The sequence below is a fragment of the Mustela nigripes genome, chromosome 4 (genome assembly GCF_022355385.1).
Source record: "Mustela nigripes isolate SB6536 chromosome 4, MUSNIG.SB6536, whole genome shotgun sequence".
NCBI classification, from domain to species: domain Eukaryota; kingdom Metazoa; phylum Chordata; class Mammalia; order Carnivora; family Mustelidae; genus Mustela; species Mustela nigripes.
Window position 1 is genome coordinate 79,193,204 of NC_081560.1, and position 23,654 is coordinate 79,216,857.

General features: G+C 37.0%; 1 protein-coding gene across 1 annotated transcript in view; it reads left to right on the plus strand.

The window, feature by feature from the left end:
- SEMA3E (semaphorin 3E) overlaps positions 1-23,654 on the plus strand; it is a 248,975-nt gene that overhangs the window by 156,932 nt on the left and 68,389 nt on the right. Inside the window, exon 4 of the mRNA XM_059396944.1 lies at positions 7,888-8,007. Coding sequence (XP_059252927.1) covers positions 7,888-8,007 — 120 coding nt within the window. The remainder of the gene's footprint in view (positions 1-7,887; positions 8,008-23,654) is intronic.

Here is a 23,654-nt window from a genome sequence, read left to right on the forward strand (position 1 = left end):
TCTTATTTCCTCTTAAAAGGCATATATACAGTTCATTCAGGAAGAAAAAAAAATGCATACACATATTAGTACAGACATATACATTATATAGAGATCATTATTTATGAGTTGATTACAATGTGAGCTTAGAGTAAAAGAAGCTGAGGTGTCTCTAGATCTTGGTTTTGGTTTTATTACTTATGAACTCAGTTTTATGAATTTCTTATAGTAATGCTTATCTCCTACGTAGTTGGGAAAAATACTTTCAGGTAAATTTTTATTATTATTATTATTATTATTATTATTATTATTTTTATAAACATATATTTTTATCCCCAGGGGTACAGGTCTGTGAATCGCCAGATTTACACACTTCAAAGCACTCACCAAAGCACATACCCTCCCCAATGTCCATAAACTCACCCCCCTTCTCCCAAACCCCCTCCCCCCAGCAACCCTCAGTTTCTTTTGTGAGATTAAGAGTCACTTATGGTTTGTCTCCCTCCCAATCCCATCTTGCTTCATTGATTCTTCTCCTACCCACTTAAGCCCCCATGTTGCATCACCACTTCCTCATATCAGGGAGATCATATGATAGTTGTCTTTCTCCGCTTGACTTATTTCGCTAAGCATGATACGCTCTAGATGTCCATCAACAGATGAATGGATAAAGAAGATGTGGTATATATACACAATGGAATACTATACAGGTAAATTTTTAATTCAAGAGAAAGCTAAGTGGATTCTTTATGAGATTTCATTTTTCTTTGATGAGTAAATTAGAACCAAATGAAGAAATAAAAGGAGAAAAGCAGAAAGAAAGGAGAAGTCAAAGGCTTTACCTATCCCACAACATGCTTTGGGTCTTTCCTTCTGGAAGAATCCATCTTCAGTCTGTCCATAACTTCCACAAGCACGTGAGGTTGTGCGAAAGCAGCAGCTCTGACCCAGGGCAGAGCCCGCTAAAACATGCCCGAAGGGACTTTAATGTGCTAGGAGTCGGTGCCTGAGGACACAAGACACTCAGTGGCAACTGGGTCCCAGCCAAGGAGCGAGTCAAGACCTTCTTGCTGCCTTAGCCCACAGCATGATGCTGACTACTTGAACACACTCTTAGGCTATGTCAGCCTAAGTCCAGTAGAGCCAAAATGTAGTCTAATTCGCTTATCCTAGGTGTGACAGTGTTTCGTGACATAAAAAGCAAGTGCTCATGGTCATAGGAAAATAGACTATTTTTTCCCTGCCTGAATGAATGGTCACATTTTCCCAATGATAGGGAGTCACCTTCAAAATAGAATGATGTATGAGTGGGAAATTGAGGAAAATATATCCATGTACTCTGGATAATCAGGTCAGTAGTATGTTGCTCATTCTGAACAAGGGAATGCTATACTCTGATCACTTCTGGTAAGATGGTTCTGGTGGCTTTTACATCCAATATGGTGCTATGAGAGATTTTAAAAGTCATAATCTGTCCTTATGAAATGTTACATTTACTGGCTACTGCACTGTTGATAGCAGAGTAATATTTAGCATTTAAAGAGTTTAGTATTTTGTAATTTATTTTAAATGGAACCGCAGTACCTAATTTACCAGGAAGAAGTTTGCTAGAATTAATTTAGACACGTTGGTTTGAGCAGTTGTAAACTTTCTTCATTCAGCATATTTTTTTTTAATGTTTTGTTAGTTGCCATACAATAATACATCATTAGTTTTTGATGTAGTGTTCCATGATTCACTGTCTGTGTGTAACACCCAGTGCTCCATGCAATCTGTGCCCTCCTTAATACCCATCACCGGGCTAACCCATTCTCCCACTCTCCCCTCTAAAACCCTCAGTTTGTTTCTCAGAGTCAGAGTCTCTCATGGTTCATCTTCCGCTCTGACTCCCCCCACTTAATTTTTCCCTTCCTTTTCCTACTGTCCTCCATGCTATTCCTTATATTCCACAAATAAGTGAAACCATATGATAATTTACTTTCTCTGCTTGACTTATTTCACTCAGCATAATCTCTTCCAGTCCTATCCATGTTGATACAAAAGTTGGGTATTCATCCTTTCTGATGGCTGAATAATATTCCATTGTATATATGGACCACATCTTCTTTATCCATTTGTCTGTTGAAGGGCATCTTGGCTCTTTCCACAGTTTGGCTATTGTGGCCATTGCTGCTATGAACATTGGGGTACATATGGCCCTTCTTTTTACTACATCTGTCTCATTGGGGTAAATACCCAGCTGTGCAATTGCTGGGCCACAGGGTAGCACAATTTTAATTTTTTGAAGAACCTCCTCACTGTTTTGCAAAGTGGCTGCACCAACTTGCATTCCCACCAACTGTGTAATAGGGTTCCCCTTTCTCTGCAGGCTTTCCAACATTTGTTGTTTCTCACCTTGTCAATTTTGGCCATTCTAATTGGTATAAGGTGGTATCTCAGTGTGGTTTTGATTTGACTTACCCTGATGGCTAATGATGAACATTTTTTCATGTGTCTGTTAGCCATTTGTATGTCTTCTTTGGAGAAGTGTCTGTTCCTGTCTTCTGTCCATTTTTTTACTTGATTATTTGTTTTTTGGGTGTTGAGTTTGAGAAGTTCTTTGTAGATCCTGGATGTCAGCCCTTTGTCTTTAGTTTCATCTACAAATACCTTCTCTCATTGCATGGTTGCCTCTTTGTTTTGTTGATTGTTTCCTTTGCTCTGTAGAAGCTTTTTATCTTGATGAAGTTCCAAAAGTTTATTTTTGTTTTTGTTTCCCTTGCCTTTGGAGACGTGTCTTGAAAGAAGTTGCTGTGGCCGATGTTGAAGAGGTTACTGTCTATGTTCTACTCTAAGATTTTGATGGATTCCTGTCTCACATTGAGGTCTTCCATTCATTTTGAGTTTATCTTTGTGTATGGTGTAAGAGAATGGTCAAGTTTCATTCATCTGTCTATAGCTGTCCAATTTTCTCAGTACCATTTATAGAAGAGACTGTCTTTTTTCCATTGGATATTTTCTCCTGCTTTGTCAAACATTATTTGATGATAGAGTTGAGGGTCCATATCTGGGCTCTCTATTCTGTTCCATTGATCTCTGTGTCTGTTTTTGTGCCAGTACCATGCTGCCTTGGTGATCACAGCTTTGTAATACAGCTTGAAATCAGGCAACATGATGCCTCCAGCTTTGTTTTTCTTTTTCAACATTTCCTTGGTGATTCGGGGTCTTTCTGGTTCCATACAAATTTTAGGATTGTTTGTTCCAGCACTTTGAAAAAATGCCTGTGGTATTTTGATTGGGATGGCATTGAAAATACAGATCGCTCTGGGCAGCATAAGCATTTTAATAATGTTTCTTCTTCTAATCCATGAGCATAGAATGTTTTTCCTTCTTTTTGTGTCTGCTTCAATTTCTTTGATGAGTGTTCTGAAGTTCCTAGAGTACAGGTCCTTTACCTCTTTGGTTAGGTTTATTCCAAGGTATCTTACGGTTTTTGGTGATATGGTAAATGGAATCAATTCTCTAATATCTCTTTCTACAGTTTCATTGTTAGTGTGTAAGAAAGCAAGTGATGGGGCACCTGGGTGGCTCAGTGGGTTAAGGCCTCTGCCTTCGGCTTAGGTCATGATCCCAGGGTCCTTTGGCTCAGGTCATGATCCCAGAGTCCTGGGATCAAGCCCCACATTGGGCTCTCTGCTCAGCAGAGCCTGCTTCTTCCTCTCTCTCTGCCTGCCTGTCTGCCTACTTTTGATCTCTGACTGTCAAATACATAGATAAAATCTTAAAGAAAAAAAATTTTTTAAAAAAGAAAGAAAGTGATTTCTGTTTATTGATTTTGTATCCTACCATATTACTGAGTTGCTATATGAGTTCTAGTAATTTGGGGGTGGAGTCTTTTGGGTTTTCCACATAAAGTATCATGTCATCTGCAAAGAGAGACTTCTTTGCCAATTTGAGTACCTTTTATTTCTTTTTGTAGTCTGATTGCTTTTGCTAAGACTTTTAGTACTATGTTGAACTATAATGGTGAGAGTGGGCATCCTTGTCATGTTCCTGATCTTAAGGGAAAGGCTCTTAGCTTTTCCCCATTGAGAATGATATCCACTATGGGTTTTTCATAGATGGATTTCATGGGATTGAGGAATGTTCCCTCTATTGCTATACTCTGAAGAGTTTTAATCAGGAAAGGATACTGTATTTTGCCACATGCTTTTTCTGCAAAAATTGAGAGGACCATGGGGTTCTTCTCTCTTCTCTTATTAATTTGTTCTATCACATTGATTGATTTGTGAATATTGAACCACCCTTGTGTCCCAGGGATAAATCCCACCTGGCTGTGGTAGATAATTCTTTTAATGTACTGTTGGATCCTATTAGCTAGGATCTTGTTGAGAATTTTGGCATCTGTATTCATCAGGAATATTGGTCTGAAATTCTCTGTTTTGATGGGGTCTTTGCCTGATTTGGGGACCAAGGTAATGGTGGCCACATAGAGTCTAGAAATTTTCCTTCTCTTTCTATTTTTTGAAACAGCTTCAGGAGAATAGGTATTACTTCTTCTTTGAATGTTTGGTAGAATTCCCTAGGGAATCCATCAAGTCCTGGAGTCTTATGTTTTGGGAAGGTTTTGGTCACTGCTTCAATCTCGTTACTGGTTATTGGCCTATTCAAGTTGTCAGTTTTTTTTGTTTGTTTGTTTCAATCTTGGAAGTTTATAGGTTTCCAGGAATGTATCCATTTCTTCTAGTTGCTTAATTTATTGACAATTATTATTGATAATAATTTTGATTACTTTTTCTATTTCCTTGGTCTTAGTCCTGATCTCTTGCCTTTCATTCATAATTCTATTAACTTGGTTCCTTTTTTTTTTTTTTGTAAGTCTGGCCAGTGGTTATCAATCTTATTAATTCTTCAAACAATCAGCTTCTAGTTTCATTGATGTGTTCTACTGTATTTCTGGTTTCTAATTCACTGATCTCTGCTCTAATCTTAATTAGTTCCTACTTATGTGTGGGTTAGACTTAATTTGTTTTTTGTTTGTTTGTTTTGTTTTGTTTTGTTTTACTTAATTTGTTTTTGATTCTCCAGTTCTTTAAGGTACAGAGATAGTTTGTATATTCAAGATTTTTCCATGGATTTTTTTTTTTTTTTTTTTTGAGTGACTCTTGGATGGATAGTATTTCCCCTTTGGGACCACCTTTGCTGTATCCCATGGGTTTTGGACCAATGTGTTTTCATTCCATTGGTTTCTGTGAATTCGTTTAAGTTCTTCTTTGATTTCCTGATTGACCCAAACATTCTTGAGCAGAGGATGATCTTTAACTTCCAAGTATTTGAATTTCTTCCAAACATTTTCTTGTGATTGAATTCCAGTTTCAAAACACTGTGTTCTGAGAATATGCAGGGAATAATCTCAGTCTTTTAATATTGGTTGAGACCTGATTTATGACCAACTGTGTGATCTGTTCTGGAGAAAGTTCCATGTGCACTTTGAGAAGAATGAGTATATTCTGTTGTTTTAAGGTTATGTTTAAGGAATTTTCTGTATATATCTATGAGGTCCCTCTGGTCCAGTGTGTCATTCAAAGCTCTTATTATTTTTGTTGACTTCATGCTTAGATGATCTGTCTATTGCTGAGAGTGGAGTGTTAAGGTCCCCTACAATTAAAGTATTAGATCTTTTTGTGGGATAGACCCTTTAAGAATGATATAGTGTTCTGTATCTCTGACTATAGTCTTTAGCTTAAAATCTAATTTGTTTGATATGAGATTGCTATCCCAGCTTTCTTTTGTGGTCCATTGACATAGAAGATGGCTCTCCATCCCTTCACTTTTAGTCTGGATGTATCTTTAGATTCAAAATGAGTCTCCTTTAGACATATAGATGGGTCCTGTCTTTTTATCTATCTGCAGCCCTGTGCCATTTTATGGGAGCATTTATGCCATTCACACTGAGAGTGATTATTGAAAGATAGGATTTTATTGTCATCATGTTGCCTGTGAGGTCCTTGTTTCTACATATTGTCTCTATAAATTTCTGTTCTATATCACTCTTGGCATCTTCTGCCTTTTATAGAACCCCCCCCCTTAATATCTCTCACAAGGCTGACTTAGTGGTCACATATTCTTTCAATTTTTGCTGGTTTTGGAAGCTCTTTATCTCTCCACCCATTCTAAATGACAGTTTTGCCAGATAAAGTATTCTTGGCTATATGTTCTTCTCATTTAGTACCCTGAATATGTCTTGCCGGCCCTTTCTGGCTTGCCAGTGCTCTGTGGACAGGTCTGACATTATGCTGGTGTTCCTCCCTCTGTATGTAAGGAATCTCTTCCCCCAGCTGCCTTTAAGATGGTTTCTTTGGTTTTAAGATTCACAAGTTTCACTGTTACATGCCTGGTTGTTGGTCTCCTCTCTTTGATCTTGGGGTGTTCTTTCTGCATGTAGGACACGCATGCTTGTTTCATTCCCCAGATTAGAGAAGTTGTCAGCTAGGATTTGCTCAAATATATTCTCTCTCCACCCCCTCAGGAATCCCAATAATTCTGACATTGGAACATTTCATGGCATTGTTTATTTATCTAATTCTGTTTTCAAGGCCTTTAAGGTGTTTGTTCTAGTCCTCTTCCTGTTCCTTCCTTTCTGTAAGTTTGTCTTCTAGATCACTAATTGGTTCTTCTGCCTTGTTTACCCTAGCTGTTAGAGTATCTAGCTTAAATTGCATCTCATATATAGCATTTTTAGGTTAGGCCTAATTAGCTCTCATTTCCGCCCTTAGAGAATCTGTGTTGCCATTAATGGTTTTCTCTGGCATAGCTATTGTCTTTATAACTGTTACCCTGAAGTCTATTTCTGACATCTTCCTTATGTCCATATCCATTAGGTCTGTGGGGAGGCCATTGTCTCTGGTTCTTTTCTTTGTTGGGAGTTCCTTCTCCTAGTCATTCATTCAGCGTATTGATCATAAAACTCATGTGGTGATCTAGATAATAAGATTTGTTAAGCATATAATATGTATTTGGTACTGTGTTTAAGTAACCAGGGAATATGAAGAAGTGTAAAATAAATATTCTGTTCTCACAAAACTTTTAGTTGAATCCCGATGTAGGCAAACTAGAGCTCCTTGGCCAAATGTGGCCTGCCATCTATTTTTGTAAATAAAGTTTTATTAGAAACTAGCTGCACACATTCATTTTTGGATTGTCTATGACTGATTTCATGCCATATTTATAGAGGTAAGTTGTTGAAACAGAGACCAGATGACCATTCAAATTAAATATATTGCTCCCTAGTCCTTTATAAAAAAAAGTTTGCTGATTTCTGCATTGCAGTCTTACAGTAAAAGTGTAAGATGTAAGTATAAATGTAAAATGTTATTTCTCTTGGTTAGCTTTCTATGTATTTATTGAAAATTCTCTATGAAAGTGCTTTGCATAAATTTATAAGTTTAAAGATATGACTTATTTTCCCAAACATCAAAACTCTGTAATGCCTTAAAGCCTGCATATGTTTCTTTAAGGGTAGCCAAACTTTTTCCAATTATTGGTTTTCTGACTTTATGTGATTCATTTCTTTATATGTACTTTAAAAACATAACAGCATTGGGAATAAATTACTTAGTGGAACATGCATATTGCCATGCAAATCTTTGTGATTGAATAAATTTCTGAACAGTACTATTTTTACTCCTCAGTTATGTGCTAGAATACCTGAAAAATGATATAATCCCATTATAGATATAATTCATGTGGTAAAGCTAATATGTGTTTTGGTTATGCCAGTCGGTTCTTCCACTGTTTCTTGTAGCCCCAGCCGAGAGAGAGTTGAACATGAGATTTGTGGGGTCAGGAAAAACAGAAATCAAAACTGGGCTGAACTTTTTTTTTTTTTTTAACCTTAACCAATTTCTTCTTTCTGTTTTTCTGCTTTAGAGTGAATGCGCAAATTATGTTCGGGTTTTGCATCACTACAATAGGACACACCTTCTGACCTGTGGTACTGGAGCCTTTGACCCACTTTGTGCCTTCATCAGGGTTGGATACCATTTGGAAGTAAGATAATTTCATTCATGTCAATAAAATTCATGCTTAAAATTACCTTTTTTTTTTTTTTTTTTTTTTTTAAAGAAAGGCTATGGCATTTTCTTTGGTGAAAGAGAAATGCATTTGTGATATACTGATTAAGTTTTTCCTAAGTCAGGTAAATGATCTCTCCAGACCTTTATTTTTTTGAAATATTTTATTTATTTATTTGACACACAGGGAGAGAAATCACAAGTAGGCAGAGGGGCAGGCAGAGAGAGAGGGGGAAGCAGGCTCTCCACTGAGCAGAGAGCCCGATACAGGGCTTGATCCCAGGACCCTGACATCATGACCTGAGCCAAAGGCATAGGCTTAACCCACTGAGCCACCCAGGTGCCCCTTTCCAGACCTTTAAATTCCTTGCCAGCTATATTACCTGTGAATCAATTAATTTTTTACGAACTCATTCCCTGAACAGCTTCATTCACTTAATTGTGCCCTTTAAAATATTTCTTCATATCAAAATGTGTTCTCTGTTGTGTTCTTACATAAATTTTATTACTGTAACCACCAAATTAGAATGTACATATAAATATATATAAAAATAAATTTCTGGGGCGCCTGGGTGGCTCAGTGGGTTAAAGCCTCTGCCTTCGGCTCAGGTCATGATCCCAGGGTCCTGGGATCAAGCCCCGCATCGGGCTCTCTGCTCAGCGGGGAGCCTGCTTCCTCCTATCTCTCTTCCTGCCTCTCTGCCTACTTGTGATCTCAGTCTGTCAAATAAATAAAATCTTTAAAAAAAAATAAAAATAAAAATAAAAAAAAATTTCTATAAACAAGACTAGTACATATAGTATTTTACAAAGGATAGGCAAAGACTTGTTGATTTTGTAATTTCTCTTTTTTTAGACAGGTGAAATGAAGGAGGTGGAGTTCGAGTTGGGGGATGGGGTAGGTTACAAACTACAAAATATTAGTAGGTGAGAGCTATATGCCCCAGACCCCACTACTAGGTGGTTAGTATAAAGAAAACAAATCTCAAAAAAAGAAAAGAGAAGAGAGAAAAGAAGAGAAAAGCAAGAAAACAAATCTCAACTGAATTCTGTTATACAAATAACATTGACTAACAAATAGGCTTGATGATCAATTAAAAAATACTCTCTGCTACCTTTCTTTAGGTCAGAAAACAGAATCCTACATGAAGAGGGGATAAAGATAAAACAGACATCTCGGGGCGCCTGGGTGGCTCAGTCAGTTAAGCATCTGCCTTCAGCTCAGGTCTTGATCTTAGGATCCTGGGAGATGGCGCACCACATCGGGCTCCATGCTCTGCATGGAGTCTGCTTCTCCTTCTGACCTCCCTCCCCCACCCCATCGTGCACTCTCTCTTGTGCTTTGAAATAAATAAATAAAATCTTGAAAATACAATGAAACAGGCATCTAGATATTCTGTAGTGAAACAGCTACAGTCTCTTGATTCTTTTTTTTAGCTCTTGATTCTTATAATCTATTTATGAAAGGATAAAGTAACCCTAAAATATTTTCAGCTGCCATATATAAAGAATAACATTCATTTTACTGGTAAAAAATTATGTCTGATATCCCTTACACTAGTTAACACTCAGGTGCGTATATAATTAGCAGTATCTGAAAGGCTTCATTTCGATGCCTCTTGAGAGGGCCCCTGATTGAGGTACTTCAACTCCTAAGTGTCCTTATAGGCAGGATTTTTGATTAGCATATTTTCAAAGTTAACTAACCACCTCTACTTGTAGATTAAAGCTAAGGAGCATACACAAACACATCGAGTGTACTCACTGAATTATTTTAAAGAAATAATACAGCTGAACTAATGGAAGAACTTTAAAAAGAGACGTATAAAGCAAGTCAGCCCAGTGCAAGGTCAGAACATTTACATGTATACAAGGTGTACAGACAGACATGTATACCTATATGCAAAGTCAGAATATATACATTTTGTGGTGCCGACCTATTGACAGCAGATCCTCTCAGTTTTCATTACTTCTGAGGGGTATTGTCCCTGGACATAGAATTGTCCCTGGATATAGAAGGTTTGTCTTTTTTTTTTTTCCTTTCAGCTTTTCAAAAATACTTGATTGTTTTCTAATCACTTTCTGACATATATTCAGGTTTCTTTCATATTGATATTACCCTGTGTGGAATCACTTTATCTTTCAAGATTTCCTCTTCATTTTTGGTTTTCTATAGTTTTTCCATAGTGTGCTTGTTTGTGTGTGTGGGTGTGTGGTAGTGGTGGTGGTGGTGGTGGGAGACTGATATTTATATTTCTTGAAATATTGAGATTTTTAGATAAAAAGCATGTTTTGTACCATATTTGACAAATTTGGGGCCTTTACTATTTCAGATAATATTGTTTCATGCTCTTCTCTCTATCAGAGATGGGTGTGTGTACATGCCCATGTAGGGGAGGGGGCAATGTGCCACAAATAACTGAGATTTTATTCATTTTTATTCAATCTTTATTTTCTCTGCTTTTCAATTGGATAATTTCTATCCATTTATTTTCTCTGCTTTTCAATTGGGTAAATTCTATCCATTATTTTCAGGTTTATTAATCCTTTCTTTTGACATCTCCATTATGTTCTTAAGCCCACCCCAGTAATGGTCAAATAGGATAATATACTTTTCAATTCTAAAACTTATTTTGTTTATATTTCATTTCTTTAATGAGCATTTCCCCATATTTTTATTCATGGTGACTATTTCTCTTTAACCCCTCAAACATATTTTTAACAGCTGCTTTAAAATCCCTATGTGCTAATTTTAACATCTGGGTCAACTTAAGGTAAGTGTTCATTGATTGCTTTTCCCTCTTGACTATAGATCACATTTTCTTATTACTTTGCATGTCTAGTAATTTTTATTGTGTACCAGACATTATAGATCATATATTTTCAAGATTGCAGACTTGATTATCTTTTAAAGAGAGTTGGTTTTTATTCTAGCAGGCAGCTTACTTGTCTGGACTCAAACTCAAACATCTCTTGTGATGGTTGGCAGCCAAAAACTTCTTTCAACTTTCCACACGGTGTTTTTTAATGCTTTGCTTGCACATGCCGTCAGGTGTCAGCCAAGGATTTGGGAAAGAATGTATACATGCGTTTGAGGGTGCCTCCTTCCATTTCTGGGTATCTCCTCTTGGATTCACTGACCTGGTACTTTAAGTCTCTCTACTGACTTTCCAAGCTAGTAAGTCTATAGCTTTCTGCTTGAGTTCAGCCAAGGATTTGGGAAAGAATGTATACATGTGTTTGAGGGTGCCTCCTTCCATTTCTGGGTATCTCCTCTTGGATTCACTGACCTGGTACTTTAAGTCTCTCTACTGACTTTCCAAGCTAGTAAATCTATAGCTTTCTGCTTGAGTTCTAGCTGTTCCTCACCATATGGATTAGGGAATTTCCTTGAGTGAAAAACTCTCTAGTCTTTGCTCTTAATGGATTTCCAATTTTAAAATGATATTTAGTTTATCATCATTATCTGTGTGAGAGTCCAGACAAGCTCATTGTCATTGGCAGGGGTGGAACTATGTGTAGTTCGTCTTGGTAGATATTATATTGAAGATTTTTTTCATGTAACTATCTAAGTATCAATGTGATTGAAAATGCATTTTGGAAAAAAATCTGCATGTGTCATGAAAGGAACTCATGAATAATAGGATAATAAGAACACTGGAATATTTATTCTCAAATCTTCATGTGGAGGCTTGATAACATTTTATATGAGAATGAGAAGTTACACATTATTATAGGCAAGGAAAATACTTAGTTTAAAAAAACACAGAGGCAGGCACATATGGGATAAGTTTGCAGACATTTAGTCAAGTTGGTTGGGGGAGTGTCAGAAGATAAAACAGGGGCAAACTGGCAGAGGATTTTAATGCTAGAGAGTGGCATTTTATAGTTACTTCTAAAGACAGCATAGAGACCATGAAGGAATTTGAGCAGGCTTGAATGACATGACATGAGTAATATTTAGGATTGATTCAAGCAGAGAGAGATGAAAGGCAGAGAGAAATTAAAGGAGGCAATTACAAAAGTCTGGAAGATCATGAGGATATTTAACAGTATTATCACAATAGCAAAGGAAAGGAAGTGTGGAACTGACGTGTGAAGCTGCTCAGCAGGAAAGGTTATATAACAACATTTTATTGGATGTTGCTGCCTAAAGGGAATTAAAAAACAATTCCAATTTTATTTCTTGATGACTGAGAAGAAAAATAAGAGGGAGCTGAGGAGGCAGAGTATGTTTTGTGAAAACATTTTAAAAAATGCTCAGTGTTTCTCAGTTATAACTTCTTCATTTCTATGTATAGTTATTAGAAAAATTGATCTGCATGCTATGAGAGGGTGTAATCAGAATAGGTTGAATTATTGAGCCCGAGGTAGTTAATTGTCCCTGAATGAGTCTCCTCTCTCTTTCTCCTTGTCTCCCCACCTCCATCCAACCGTCCATCCTATTCCTTCTCTCTCTCCCTCTCCCTCTATCCGTATGGTTGGAAAATTTCATTACTTACCTGGCAGCACATGTCTAGGGAGTATAGTCTAAATAGAGACTGAGCAGACAGAGTAATATAAGGCAAATCAGGTTATAATCACTTGAAATAGGAAAAGAATATTATAAAATGACAGACAACATCAGTGCTACAGAGAGGGCAGTTTTGCGAAAAGAATGAGTCATTAGAATGCAGGAGATTAAAAAGTGACTGAATAGTAACCGAATAAAGACAATAATATTACCTATTTAATCCAGAAATAGAATTGTAGAGATTTGGGAATTAATTTTATGTGTGTGTGTGTGTGTGTGTGTGTGTGTGTGTGTGTGTGAGAGAGAGAGAGAGAGAGAGAGAGAAAGAGAAAGCTAAGATCTTTAGACATGATGTGATTGCCTAAAAAGGTAATTTGAGTAAAAAGGGAAAAGAGCTAAATATGGAGCCCAGAAATGCCAATACTTGAACTTCTAGTGGAGGAAGATATGCATTTTCTCTCTCTTTCTCTCAAATAAATGAAATAAGTCTATTTTCTTAAAAAAAAAAAAAAAAAGGAGGCCTAGGTGGCTCAGTGTGTTAAGCATCTGACTCTTGATTTCATGTCAGGCAGTGCTGTCAGGGTCATGAGATCCAGCCCCACGTGGGGCTCTATGCTCAGCAGGGAGTCTGTTTAAGATCCTCCTTCTCTGCCCCTCCCCCTGCTTGTATATGTGCTTGGTCTCTCTCTCCCTCTCAGATAAATAAAATAAGTCTTTAAAAAAAAAAGAACAGAAAGGCTGGTGGAGGAAGAGAAACCCACAAAGATATTTGGAAAAAATGACAAGGAGGTTTAGGAGAGAAATCAGAATGAGATAGCACAGAAATAAAGGAGTGATCGCCAAAGTTAGAAGTTTTAAAGAGTCAAAAGTGTCACGGGACCTAGAAAGTCTTTGGAGGAATTTATGAGAGTTTCAGTAAAATGTGCATACAAGCCATGGTCTTCTGGCAGTAAAGATTAAAGCCACTATTCTCTTGAATCACTTTTATCTCACACTGCATTATTTTCCATATTTTATTGAAATATAATATAAATACAAGAAATATATAGCATGTGAATGAATAGCTAGATCATTTTCACAAATGGAAGATCCCTTTCTTACAAGTACCCAGATCAAATGCTTTTTTTATTTTATTTTATTTTATTTTATTTTCTATTTTCACCTCTTTTTCTTCTCATAGGGTGTAAACTCTTGGGACATTTTTTCTCATATGCCCCTTCTAGTTTAGTATTCATTTTTAAAATTGTTTTTCCTTTTTATTTTAAAGTCCTTCCTGACTTCTGTCACCTCATTTTTGGGTATTTCTAATTTTGCCTATGGTTTGTTTCTTCTATGATTTTCTTAATTTCTTCGAAGTTCTATTGAAATACTAAATTGTGGTTGCTTCTTACCTATTTTGTGGCATATTTTCTGACAAATTGTCATTATCTGTAGCAAATGTTTTTCTGTTCCTTTTTTTTTCTTACAAGAACACTGTAGTGGATTTAGCTGTGATCTTTCTCTGTTGCTCATTTTTATGTAATGTTAGTTTTCCTGAACTTCTAAAAGGGAAGTGTGGATCAGAATAGATATCTAGGACCTTCATGTTCCAGAACTCACCATTCATGTTAAAAAATATGGAGAACTATGTATACACGCTTCTCCTGGCTATCGTCCCCTCATCTTTGATTGGGATATTGCCCTTTCTCTGACCTTCTATATCTTTTTCTTGGACAAATGGTATTGTAATTTCAGCAGTTTCTTCTTGGAAGAGAAGTGGGCTGGTGAATTTTGAGGGTTCACAGAGCTTCATCCTTCCCATGAACCTCTTGCAATCCCTCACAGATTGAATTGGCAAGAATTCCTCCCAAGTTCAGCTGATGATCTAAAGTGATGCTACACCCTCAGTGAACACTTGGAAATTCAAGAGTTCTTTTTTTTTTTCCCTCAGGTTTATCAAAACTTGGTTTCTTCTCTCTACAAGATACTAATATCGTGTGTGGTTTATGGCTCATGGTAGTTCATCCAACCTGCTTGTATTTGGGGACTCATGGAAATGTCTCATTGGCCAGTTTTGCTCTAACTGTGGTCAGTGAGATTTTGGTTTTGTATTTCCAGTCCATCTATCTGTTTTTCTGGGAAAATTTATAGTAGAATGTGTGCCTCTGCTGGTATCCTTACAGGCTCACAGTACCATTTTTTAAAAGACTTATTTATTTCAGAGAGAGAGAGAGAGCACGAACAGGAGGGGCAGAGGGAAGAGAGAATCTCAAGCAGACTCCATGCCGAGCACAGAGCTCAATGCAGGGCTCAGCCTCACAACCCTGAGATCACAATCTGAGCCAAATCCAAGACTCAGAAGCTTAACCAACTGTATCACCCAGGTGCCCCTCACAGTACCTTTTTAAGTAGTGAAATGCTATAAAAGTATAGAGTAATATATAAAATACGTTTATGTCTCCCTCTAGTTTTACATATCTTCCAAGGAAAATGGAAATCATATTTTATGTAGAGGTTCAGATAAAAGCAAATAGAGGTTCAGGTATAAAACATGTATTTCTGGAGAACTGGCAAAGACCTTGATCTCCTGCAAAAATAAAATCACTTTTGTTACTGACCAACCTAAGTTTCTGTCAGAACACAATGGCTTCAATACGATATTAATATATTACTGTTTGTATTAGTTTTCTATGATGCAAAAAAATTATCAAAAATCTGACAGCTTAAAACATACATTTGTTATCTCACATTTTCTGTGGGGGAGGAGTCCAGAGTGGACTTTACTGCTCAAGATGTCTCTAGGATTGCAACTGTCTTTCCAGAGTGCAATGTCATATCCCAAGTTCTTGTGGTGGTTGACAGAATTCAGTTCCTTGCTGAACTGTAGGGCTCAAGTTTCTGTTTTCTTGACGTCTGTCACCTTCACAGTTCATGGAGGCCACTGCAGGTCCTCGCCACAGATGTTTTAAGAGTCTGTTTCTGGGGGAGACAAAGCAAAGGCATTTTAGAGGCAAGGGTGAGAAATGAAGTCACTGCTTTCTAAACTTTGTCAGCAGCTCTCCTCTTAAAAGAAAGCAGCATTCCTTTTGGCGAGAACCATAGGAATTAAGGGATGAATGTGTGGGCCATCTCTAAAGTTTGCACAAACTTGGGAAAATACGATTATCCTTATGGGCATAAGCATTTGAATGTAGATTGCTGTGATATGTCCTTAGTGTAGGGTGTATTTTCTCAGTGTATTTTTATTGAAAGCCTATTTAGATCAGTTTTTTTTTTTTCTTAAGATTTTTATTTATTTGACACAGAGAGAGAGATCACACGTAGACAGAGAGAGAGGGGAAGCAGGCTTCCCACCAAGCAGACAGCCTGATGTGGGACTTGATCCCAGGACCCTGAGATCATGACCTGAGCTGAAGGCAGAGGCTTAACGCACTGAGCCACCGAGGTGCCCCTAGATAAATTTTTAATTATGCACACTGAATTAACCATGCAACTATGCTTGGCACCGACTGTTCTCAATAATGCATTCTTTGATTTTCAGTGTGCAGTTTTGACACATTTCCTCAGCTATTTAAGTTTGGATATTATCGCCTTCAAAGTCATGAGGTTTACACATATCCCTCCATCCGGTATAAGTCTCTTGAAAATGTGTTAGAAACTGTACGTAAGTAGGGGTTCCTAGCAATTAGTCCATATTTGTACTTCACAGACTGAAAATTTGTATTTTCTAGTTAAATATTTTATAATGTGCCTGTAAGAGATTATATTTAGACATAACAGGACTCTTGCCTTTTAGAGCCATACATTTACATACTACATACACTCATACATTTTACATACATACATTTTTAGATATTTTACATATTTTTGCATATGACATACAGAGTTTGGACTCTGTTTTTTCAATAAATATTGAAAATATCTTTTCAGACATTAATACCTAAACATCCAAACTAGATCAAAGCATCCATGTTATGAATACATGGATTTTTTTTTTACATCAAATATATTTTTTGACAGGTACTTAATTTGTATTTGTTCCTTAGTTAAATTTTGGTTTTTGCTTATATCACAGAGTAAAATTCCATTGGGTAGCCAGCAAAACTAGTAAGAGTTTCTAGAGGTTTAAAAAAATCACCCAGTAGAATTATATAACTGATGTCAGTATTTTGTTTTACACAGCTCTGATCTGTTCATTTAATGTTCTTCATGTTTTTCACGAAGAGATAGGTTTATTTTTATTTCATGAATTATTTTGTTTAATACCAGCCCTTGCCACACCCAGCTTCTAAACCCACAAAAGCAAAGATTTTTATTTAAAAAAAATTTTTTTAAAGATTTTATTTGAGAGAGAAAGAGCACAGAAGTGGGGTGGGAGGGGCATGCAAAGGGAGAGAGAGAAGCAGATTCCCTGGTGAGGTGAGAGCCCGATGGGACTTGATCCCAGGACCCTGGGATCATGAGCTGAATCAAAGGCAGCCATTTAACCATCTGAGCCACCCAGGTGCCCCCACAAAGATTTTTTAAATTCATTCTTTCAGGAGCTTTCTGTTAGGTCCCTGTTTATTTCTGTTTGTTTAATTGCAGTTATCTTTACAGTTGGTGAAAAAAATGTTAAGGTAATCATTTTAGAATAATTTTGTAAAAATCAATGGTGGGCGTTGGCCATTTAAATAGAACAAGTATACAAAGACTGTGCATCAAGTATTATGCCACATTTGTACTTTCAGGAAATTTTTATATATTAAACTAGCCTTTAGTTAACAGGAATGTCCAGATCATAACTCACAACAAGGTATTTTTGTAAGCCTTATTGGTCACATGTTTTGTAGGGTAACCCTGGTTGTAATTTCCTGACCCATTTTTGTGAAAGTACACAGAAATGTTTTATTGATTTAAAAATTATGGCAATTTTTTATGTTCTCATTTCAAATAAGTGATTAAAAGGCAATATAGATCACCCTATGAAATCAGGTTTAGGTTTTGTTTTGGCCTCACTCTACATTTTTCATTCTATGGACCAGGTGCTTGTTTATGTATTTTGTACTGAAAATGTAGTGAAAATTATGGCAATGAAAATAGACATTACTTTACAGTAAGACCTTACGGTTTTTTGTTTTTTTTTTTCGCAGCAGAGAATGGAAATATTTCATGTTTTAAAATATTGAAAATTAAATGGTGGAAGGGGAAATTATATATACTAACATAGTAACTATCAAAGATAATATATCAGTATTATCTTCTTCTTTAAAAAGGAAGACAAAAATCTTTTGAGTAGGTCAAGAAGGCTCTTTCAGGTTTAATAGTGCACTGTATCAAGACTTATTTAGAAACTAGCATTAGGAGATCTTTAAAACAAAATCAATATTTTAAAAGAAATGATAACATTTTGTCAGCTGGGTCCTCCAGTCATTCTGTACATTGTTTCTTCTGCCTTATTTACTGCAAATCAAAAGTGAGTGTGGGGCTTTCACCAGGAGCTTTGCAGTCGATTATTTTTGTGATGTTTCAAACCCCTCGGGTATTTTAAAGTGCCTGCCGAGAGAGGGATTGCTCCTTCAGGTCCTTCTCTTCTGTCACTTCTAATAGGAGAGCGTCTTCCATGATCTGGTAGGAAGGAAAATGTTTCCTTGTGCTGCTTTTTCTCTGAGGATGATTCCATGAAAGCTCTTAGAAAGGCAGCCTGCCTGACACACTTTACTTACATCGTGGCTCTCTACTTTGCAGCCTCTCTCTTCAGCTCTGTGTGCTGTGAGCAAGGGGAAGGCGCAGAGAGAAGTTGGGTGATGCTGTGTGGTTGAGCAGCTTCCCCATTGGCCCCTGGGAAATGAGAGAGCAGGAGAGGCTGATGTCAGGCCATCCACAGGGAGCAGAGAGCTCTGCTATAGAGCTTTGGGCTTTGTTTCCCCGTAAAAATATGAATACATGGAAAAAATCAACAACAATAACAACAAAAAAAAAACAACGTGAAAGTGCTGCCATGTCTGCTTTGGCCCACCTCTTCCGTGACACCTTTGTGATCATACTTGAATGCTGAATTTTCCAAGAATGGGTACGTGTATGGGTTAAAACAAAAACGTTAAGCTCCACTTGAGGTTCTGATTTTGTTGATTTGAACTCAAAAATATTTCATGGACATTCATTATATGCTAGGACATAATAATCCTATCTCATTCATTTAAATGGCTGCATAGTATTTCATAGAAAGTGCGAATCATAATGTACTAAATGAAGTGTTTTATTGTAACCCTGAGTCCACCCTGAGGCTACAGTGAATCAAAGAATGAATGTGGTGCTTGCGTGGTTGGGCACCTAAAGGGCAAATGAGCTCCTCATGGCTCATGGAGCAGTAAAGCATTCATGTCCCTTTAGTTTAATCAGTTGTTAGAAACTGGCAGCCGTATGCTTGATTCTGCTCCCAGCTGTGCTCTGTGTGTCCCAGTGTTTCTTGTTTGTTCTGGTTTAAAGAGCCTACTTTTGAAAACTGGTTGGTTTCACGTTGTAAATTGTGAGTCCTCTTGAAGTGACATGAAAAGAACCAGTTGGTGCTGAGTAGTTGCTGCGGGACCCCTCACTCAGCGGCCATGCCAGCAGCAGTGCTCCACCATCCCCATCACTCAGGCGTGCGGCCAGACTCTTGCCCAGCTGTCACCTCCTGCTGGTCCTGGCAGGCATTTGCATTTGATGCCCAAGCACTAGAAGAATTAGGAGCTGCCCCCAGAGCCGTAAGTGCTTAGAATCTAGTAGTCGTCCAGTAACCTTGGAATGAATAAATGACGTGTAGACTAATGAGTTGGTGAATGGGTTTGTTACATTCCTACTTTGATGTAAAACTGTTTAGGATACTGAGAAGTCCAGCTTGAGAAATGAGTGGAAGCGTTGATAAAATACAATTTTTAAGTACCCTCTCCCACACCTTTTTCCTTTTCATTATGTAGATTTGCTCACTCTTGAAAATGCTTGGTGATGAAATAATAATATTTGTTTTTACTTCTCTGGTCTTTATTTATTTATTTTTTAATTTTTTAAAGATTTTATTTATTTATTTGACACAGAGAGAGAGAGAGAGAGAGATCACAAGTAGGCAGAGAGGCAGACAGAGAGAGAGGGGGAAACAGGCTCCCTTTCTGCCTAGTAGGGAGCCCAATGCGGGGCTCGATCCCAGGACCCTGAGATCATGACCTGAGCTGAAGACAGAGGCTTAACCCACTGAGCCACCCAGGCACCCTTCTCTGGTCTTTAGAACAGAAATTAGGCATCATGACATGGACAGCAGAGATATTTTTTAGGTATGCTTTTTTGTTAATTTACAAAATGCATACAGAAAAGTGTATAGATCAAAAAAATCATACTCACAATTAATTTTTACAAATTGAGCACGTCTATACAACCAGTATCCAGATCATGAAATAAAACATCACCGGCACCCCAAAATCTCTGCTCTGTACCTTCCCAGTTACTATTCCCTGCAGATAAACACTATTCTGACTTCCATCACCACTGATTAGTTTTGCCAGTTTTAGAATTTTATGTAAATAGAATCACATGACATATATTTTTTGTGTGCGCAGCTTTATTTGCTTAGTAGGGTGGTGAGATAAATCTGTGTTGTGTGTAGTTGGAGGTCATGCGTTCTTGTTGCTGCATAGTATTTCTTTGTATAGATATACCTCAGTGTATTTACCTATTCTTCTTTTGCTGATTATTTGGGTCATTTAAGTTCTGTGCTATTGTGTTTTTGTGAACATTCTTGTGCATGTCTTTGGTAAACATTGGCCTATGTTTTTTCCTTAGTATTTTCTGGGAGTAGAATGAATGCATTGTGGTGGATACATATGTCTAGCTTTAGTAAGTACCACCAAACTGGTTTCCAGTCATTGTACTGATTTCATGCCCTACAGCAGTGTGAGTGCTCCAGCTCCCCCCTGCTCTGCAGACAATACTGGGCATTGTCTTTTCTTCAGCCATTTTGGCGCATACGAGGTGGTATCACGTTGTGGTTTTAGTCTTCATTTTCCTAATGACTAATAAAGTTGGAGCATTTTTCATATCTTATTGATGCGTAGAATTTTTGAGTTACTCTTGAAATGAAGTCTCTGGCTGGCCAGTGAAGAGCTGTTTGACCTTTGCCAGATGGGTTTGCTGAGGGAGTTTATGAGAGAGCAAATACAAAATATGCAAGTCAGTTTGGGAGAAAGTAAGTATCTATCACTGATAATTATCTGTCACTGCTGGTATGACCCCTTTCTTTGCTTTTCAAAACTGATAGAAAACTTAAAATAAGGGTCGGAAATAAAATTGGGAGGGAAAATAGTGGAAGAGAACGGTTGGATTATACATAAAGAGATGGTGGGAAAGAGGGAGCAAGGAGGGCAGTAAGACTAATAGTTCCTGATAATGATATTTATCTTCTTATCAACCAAGGTAAGTCTATGAAGAAAGAATTAGGTCTTACTGGAAGGAATAGTGCAGAGATTAGTGGTATGAGCTTTGGATTCACGAATCCCTGAGTTTTCTTCTTTTTTTTTTTTTCATTGTAACTTAACTAGATATTTTACAGGGTTACCCATTACAAAGTCATAGTCATTCGTGAGAATTAAATACATTAAAAAATAAATATAAGAACATTTTAAGTCTAAAAGTAGAATATAAGTCACATATAAATTAAAAAAAAATGTAGCCCAATAGTGAAGTAAGTACGCAACAAAAAGTAGCTACTTTTATGACCTTTCCCATCTTTGAGCTTTGAGATAAATTATGACATAATTCTGTATGTAAAGGACACTGACAACATGATGAACAGTATCCACAGTGTAAGTCCATCACAAAGAAAAAGAGACTTTCTGCATGAGGACTTTTGTACCTCATGCCAAAAACTTAATGTTTTCATAGTTTATCACTTTTCACATTTATAGTACTCTGACAGCTAGAGATGATCTCTTTCCCTTATGTGATGGCTGCTGGGTAATGGTAGATGTTTTGTGGTAGCTACATTAGCCTGCTTTAGGTTGGAAATGATGTGAAATGGATTCAGCTTTTAAATATTCTCTTGAAAGAATCTGAAGAATTTTTGAAAAAATACACCTTAAGATGTTAATAAAATTCTCTAACTCTAAAGATATGTTTGACATTCATTGAAACTTAGTAACTGTTAGGAGAAAATGTGCTAACCTGGTGGGTTTTTCTTATTTTCAAGAATGTTTTCACGAAGACATTTGAGTAACATTAGGTGATTAAGTAATATGTTGGCTCCTTACAACTAACTTGAATTTTATTAGTGTAGTCAACTTAAATTAGTTACAAATTTAATCACGTGCTATACTGCTAATTCACGAGCATGATATGGAACAGATGTACGTAGAGCTAAATTTGGTGGTCTAATTAAAATATTGGCTTAATTAAAATGACTTGCTTATTCCAATCTGGTAAATTGAATTTTCTCAGGTTTCACTTCCCAAAGGGAGATATATTTAAAATAAGTAGACTCAAATTTTACCCATTTATTGTGTTAACTTTTAAAATTCTTTAATGTTGTGGGTATCTTTTCCTGAAAATTTGCTTGTGTAGATGAAACAACGAGGCAGAGAAAGGTAAGGAGTAGTGGAAAAGTTCCATAGGAATACAGGATTCTCGGTGTGTTGGATTATATATAAAGAGATGGTGAATCTCTTTATTCATAATTTTGGTGAATATGAAAGAAAATGAAGAAAACAAGGAAGAAGAAAAGAAAGAAAAAAATAATATAAGAGACTCAAGATTTAAATGTTAAATATGCTTTTTATATGTCCATCCATATTTTCACACCTGAAACATTTGTCCAACTTTTGTAGTCTGTGTAGATTGAGGGATCAATATGTAGATTCAGCTTTATTTCCCGAATAAAATTCTGGAGCAGCATTAACAAGGTATAGTTTCCTCCCATCCAGAGTCCTCAGGAAAGTTTGTTTTCCTGCATAATTCCCCATTTTCTCATTTGTAAGATGAGATAAAGGGTCACTTCTAATTTAAAATTACATAGCAATGAAATAATATCATCTTCTTCACAGTCTTATTGTGAATATCAGATCATCCCAGTAAGAATCTTAATAAATGTAATGACTGTGTATTGAGTACATGCCACGTGCCAGATGTTTTTGTTCCTTTGCTTTGAGCTCCTAACTTCCCACAAGGGAGGAATAATCACTCTCATATAACAAATAAGGAAAGTAAAAAGAAGGTAAATTGCTTCTTAATGCTGCACAATAAGTATACAGACTTGGACTTCATGGTAAGTTTTTTGCATTATGCTGTACTTTGCTTTGCTTCATGACATTCTGTCTTAGGGCATTTTGTTAACCATCGAGTGCCATATAAAGAGTTTAATGATGGTGGTAATAACTGAGTCTAAACAGGCATCATCTACATGAATCTGGGCCCTCCGCCGCTCATACTCTCTCAACTTGACTTTCATCCTCTGCTTCCTTCCATAGACATCATCCCTTTGCTCTAATCCTTCAATCTCTTCAGATTTTACTACCTTCTTGAAACAGCAGAGACCTCACTGCCATGACATTGACAAAATACAACCACAAACGAGTTTGATCTTTGTGTATCTACCTCTATGATTTATTAATCCTTGTTCATTTGAACCTTTGGCTTTCTCCAGTGGACCTTTCAAACTGCTGAATATCATTAGAGACATTTAGAAGATGTTGGTTATCACAATTGTTATTCAGATGAGCTTGTATACGTGTGGTCCAATCACTTTCAGTCCTTAATTAACTGCGCAGGCGTTGTCCAGGTCACTATGGTTCTGGAGGTAAAATGATATAATGAAAAGAATGTAGGCTTTGAACTAGACAGATGCAGTTTCAAATCTGAGTTCTGCTGCCTACTACCTCCATCAGTACTTCACCTATTTGAATTTTGGTTTCCTCATCTGTAATTTAAGTCTCTTCTAATACCTTGCTTGCCAGATTACGTGGCTTTCTGACTGATGACTCCCGCATCTTATCCCCAGGCATGACCTCTGTCCAGCACCCTACATCCACATTTTCTACACCTGCTATACCCCCATGAGATAATGTCCTAGAGACATTGCAAAGAAGCAGTTCTTTTCATAATAAAACTTTGAAAATTCAGGTTGACTAAGG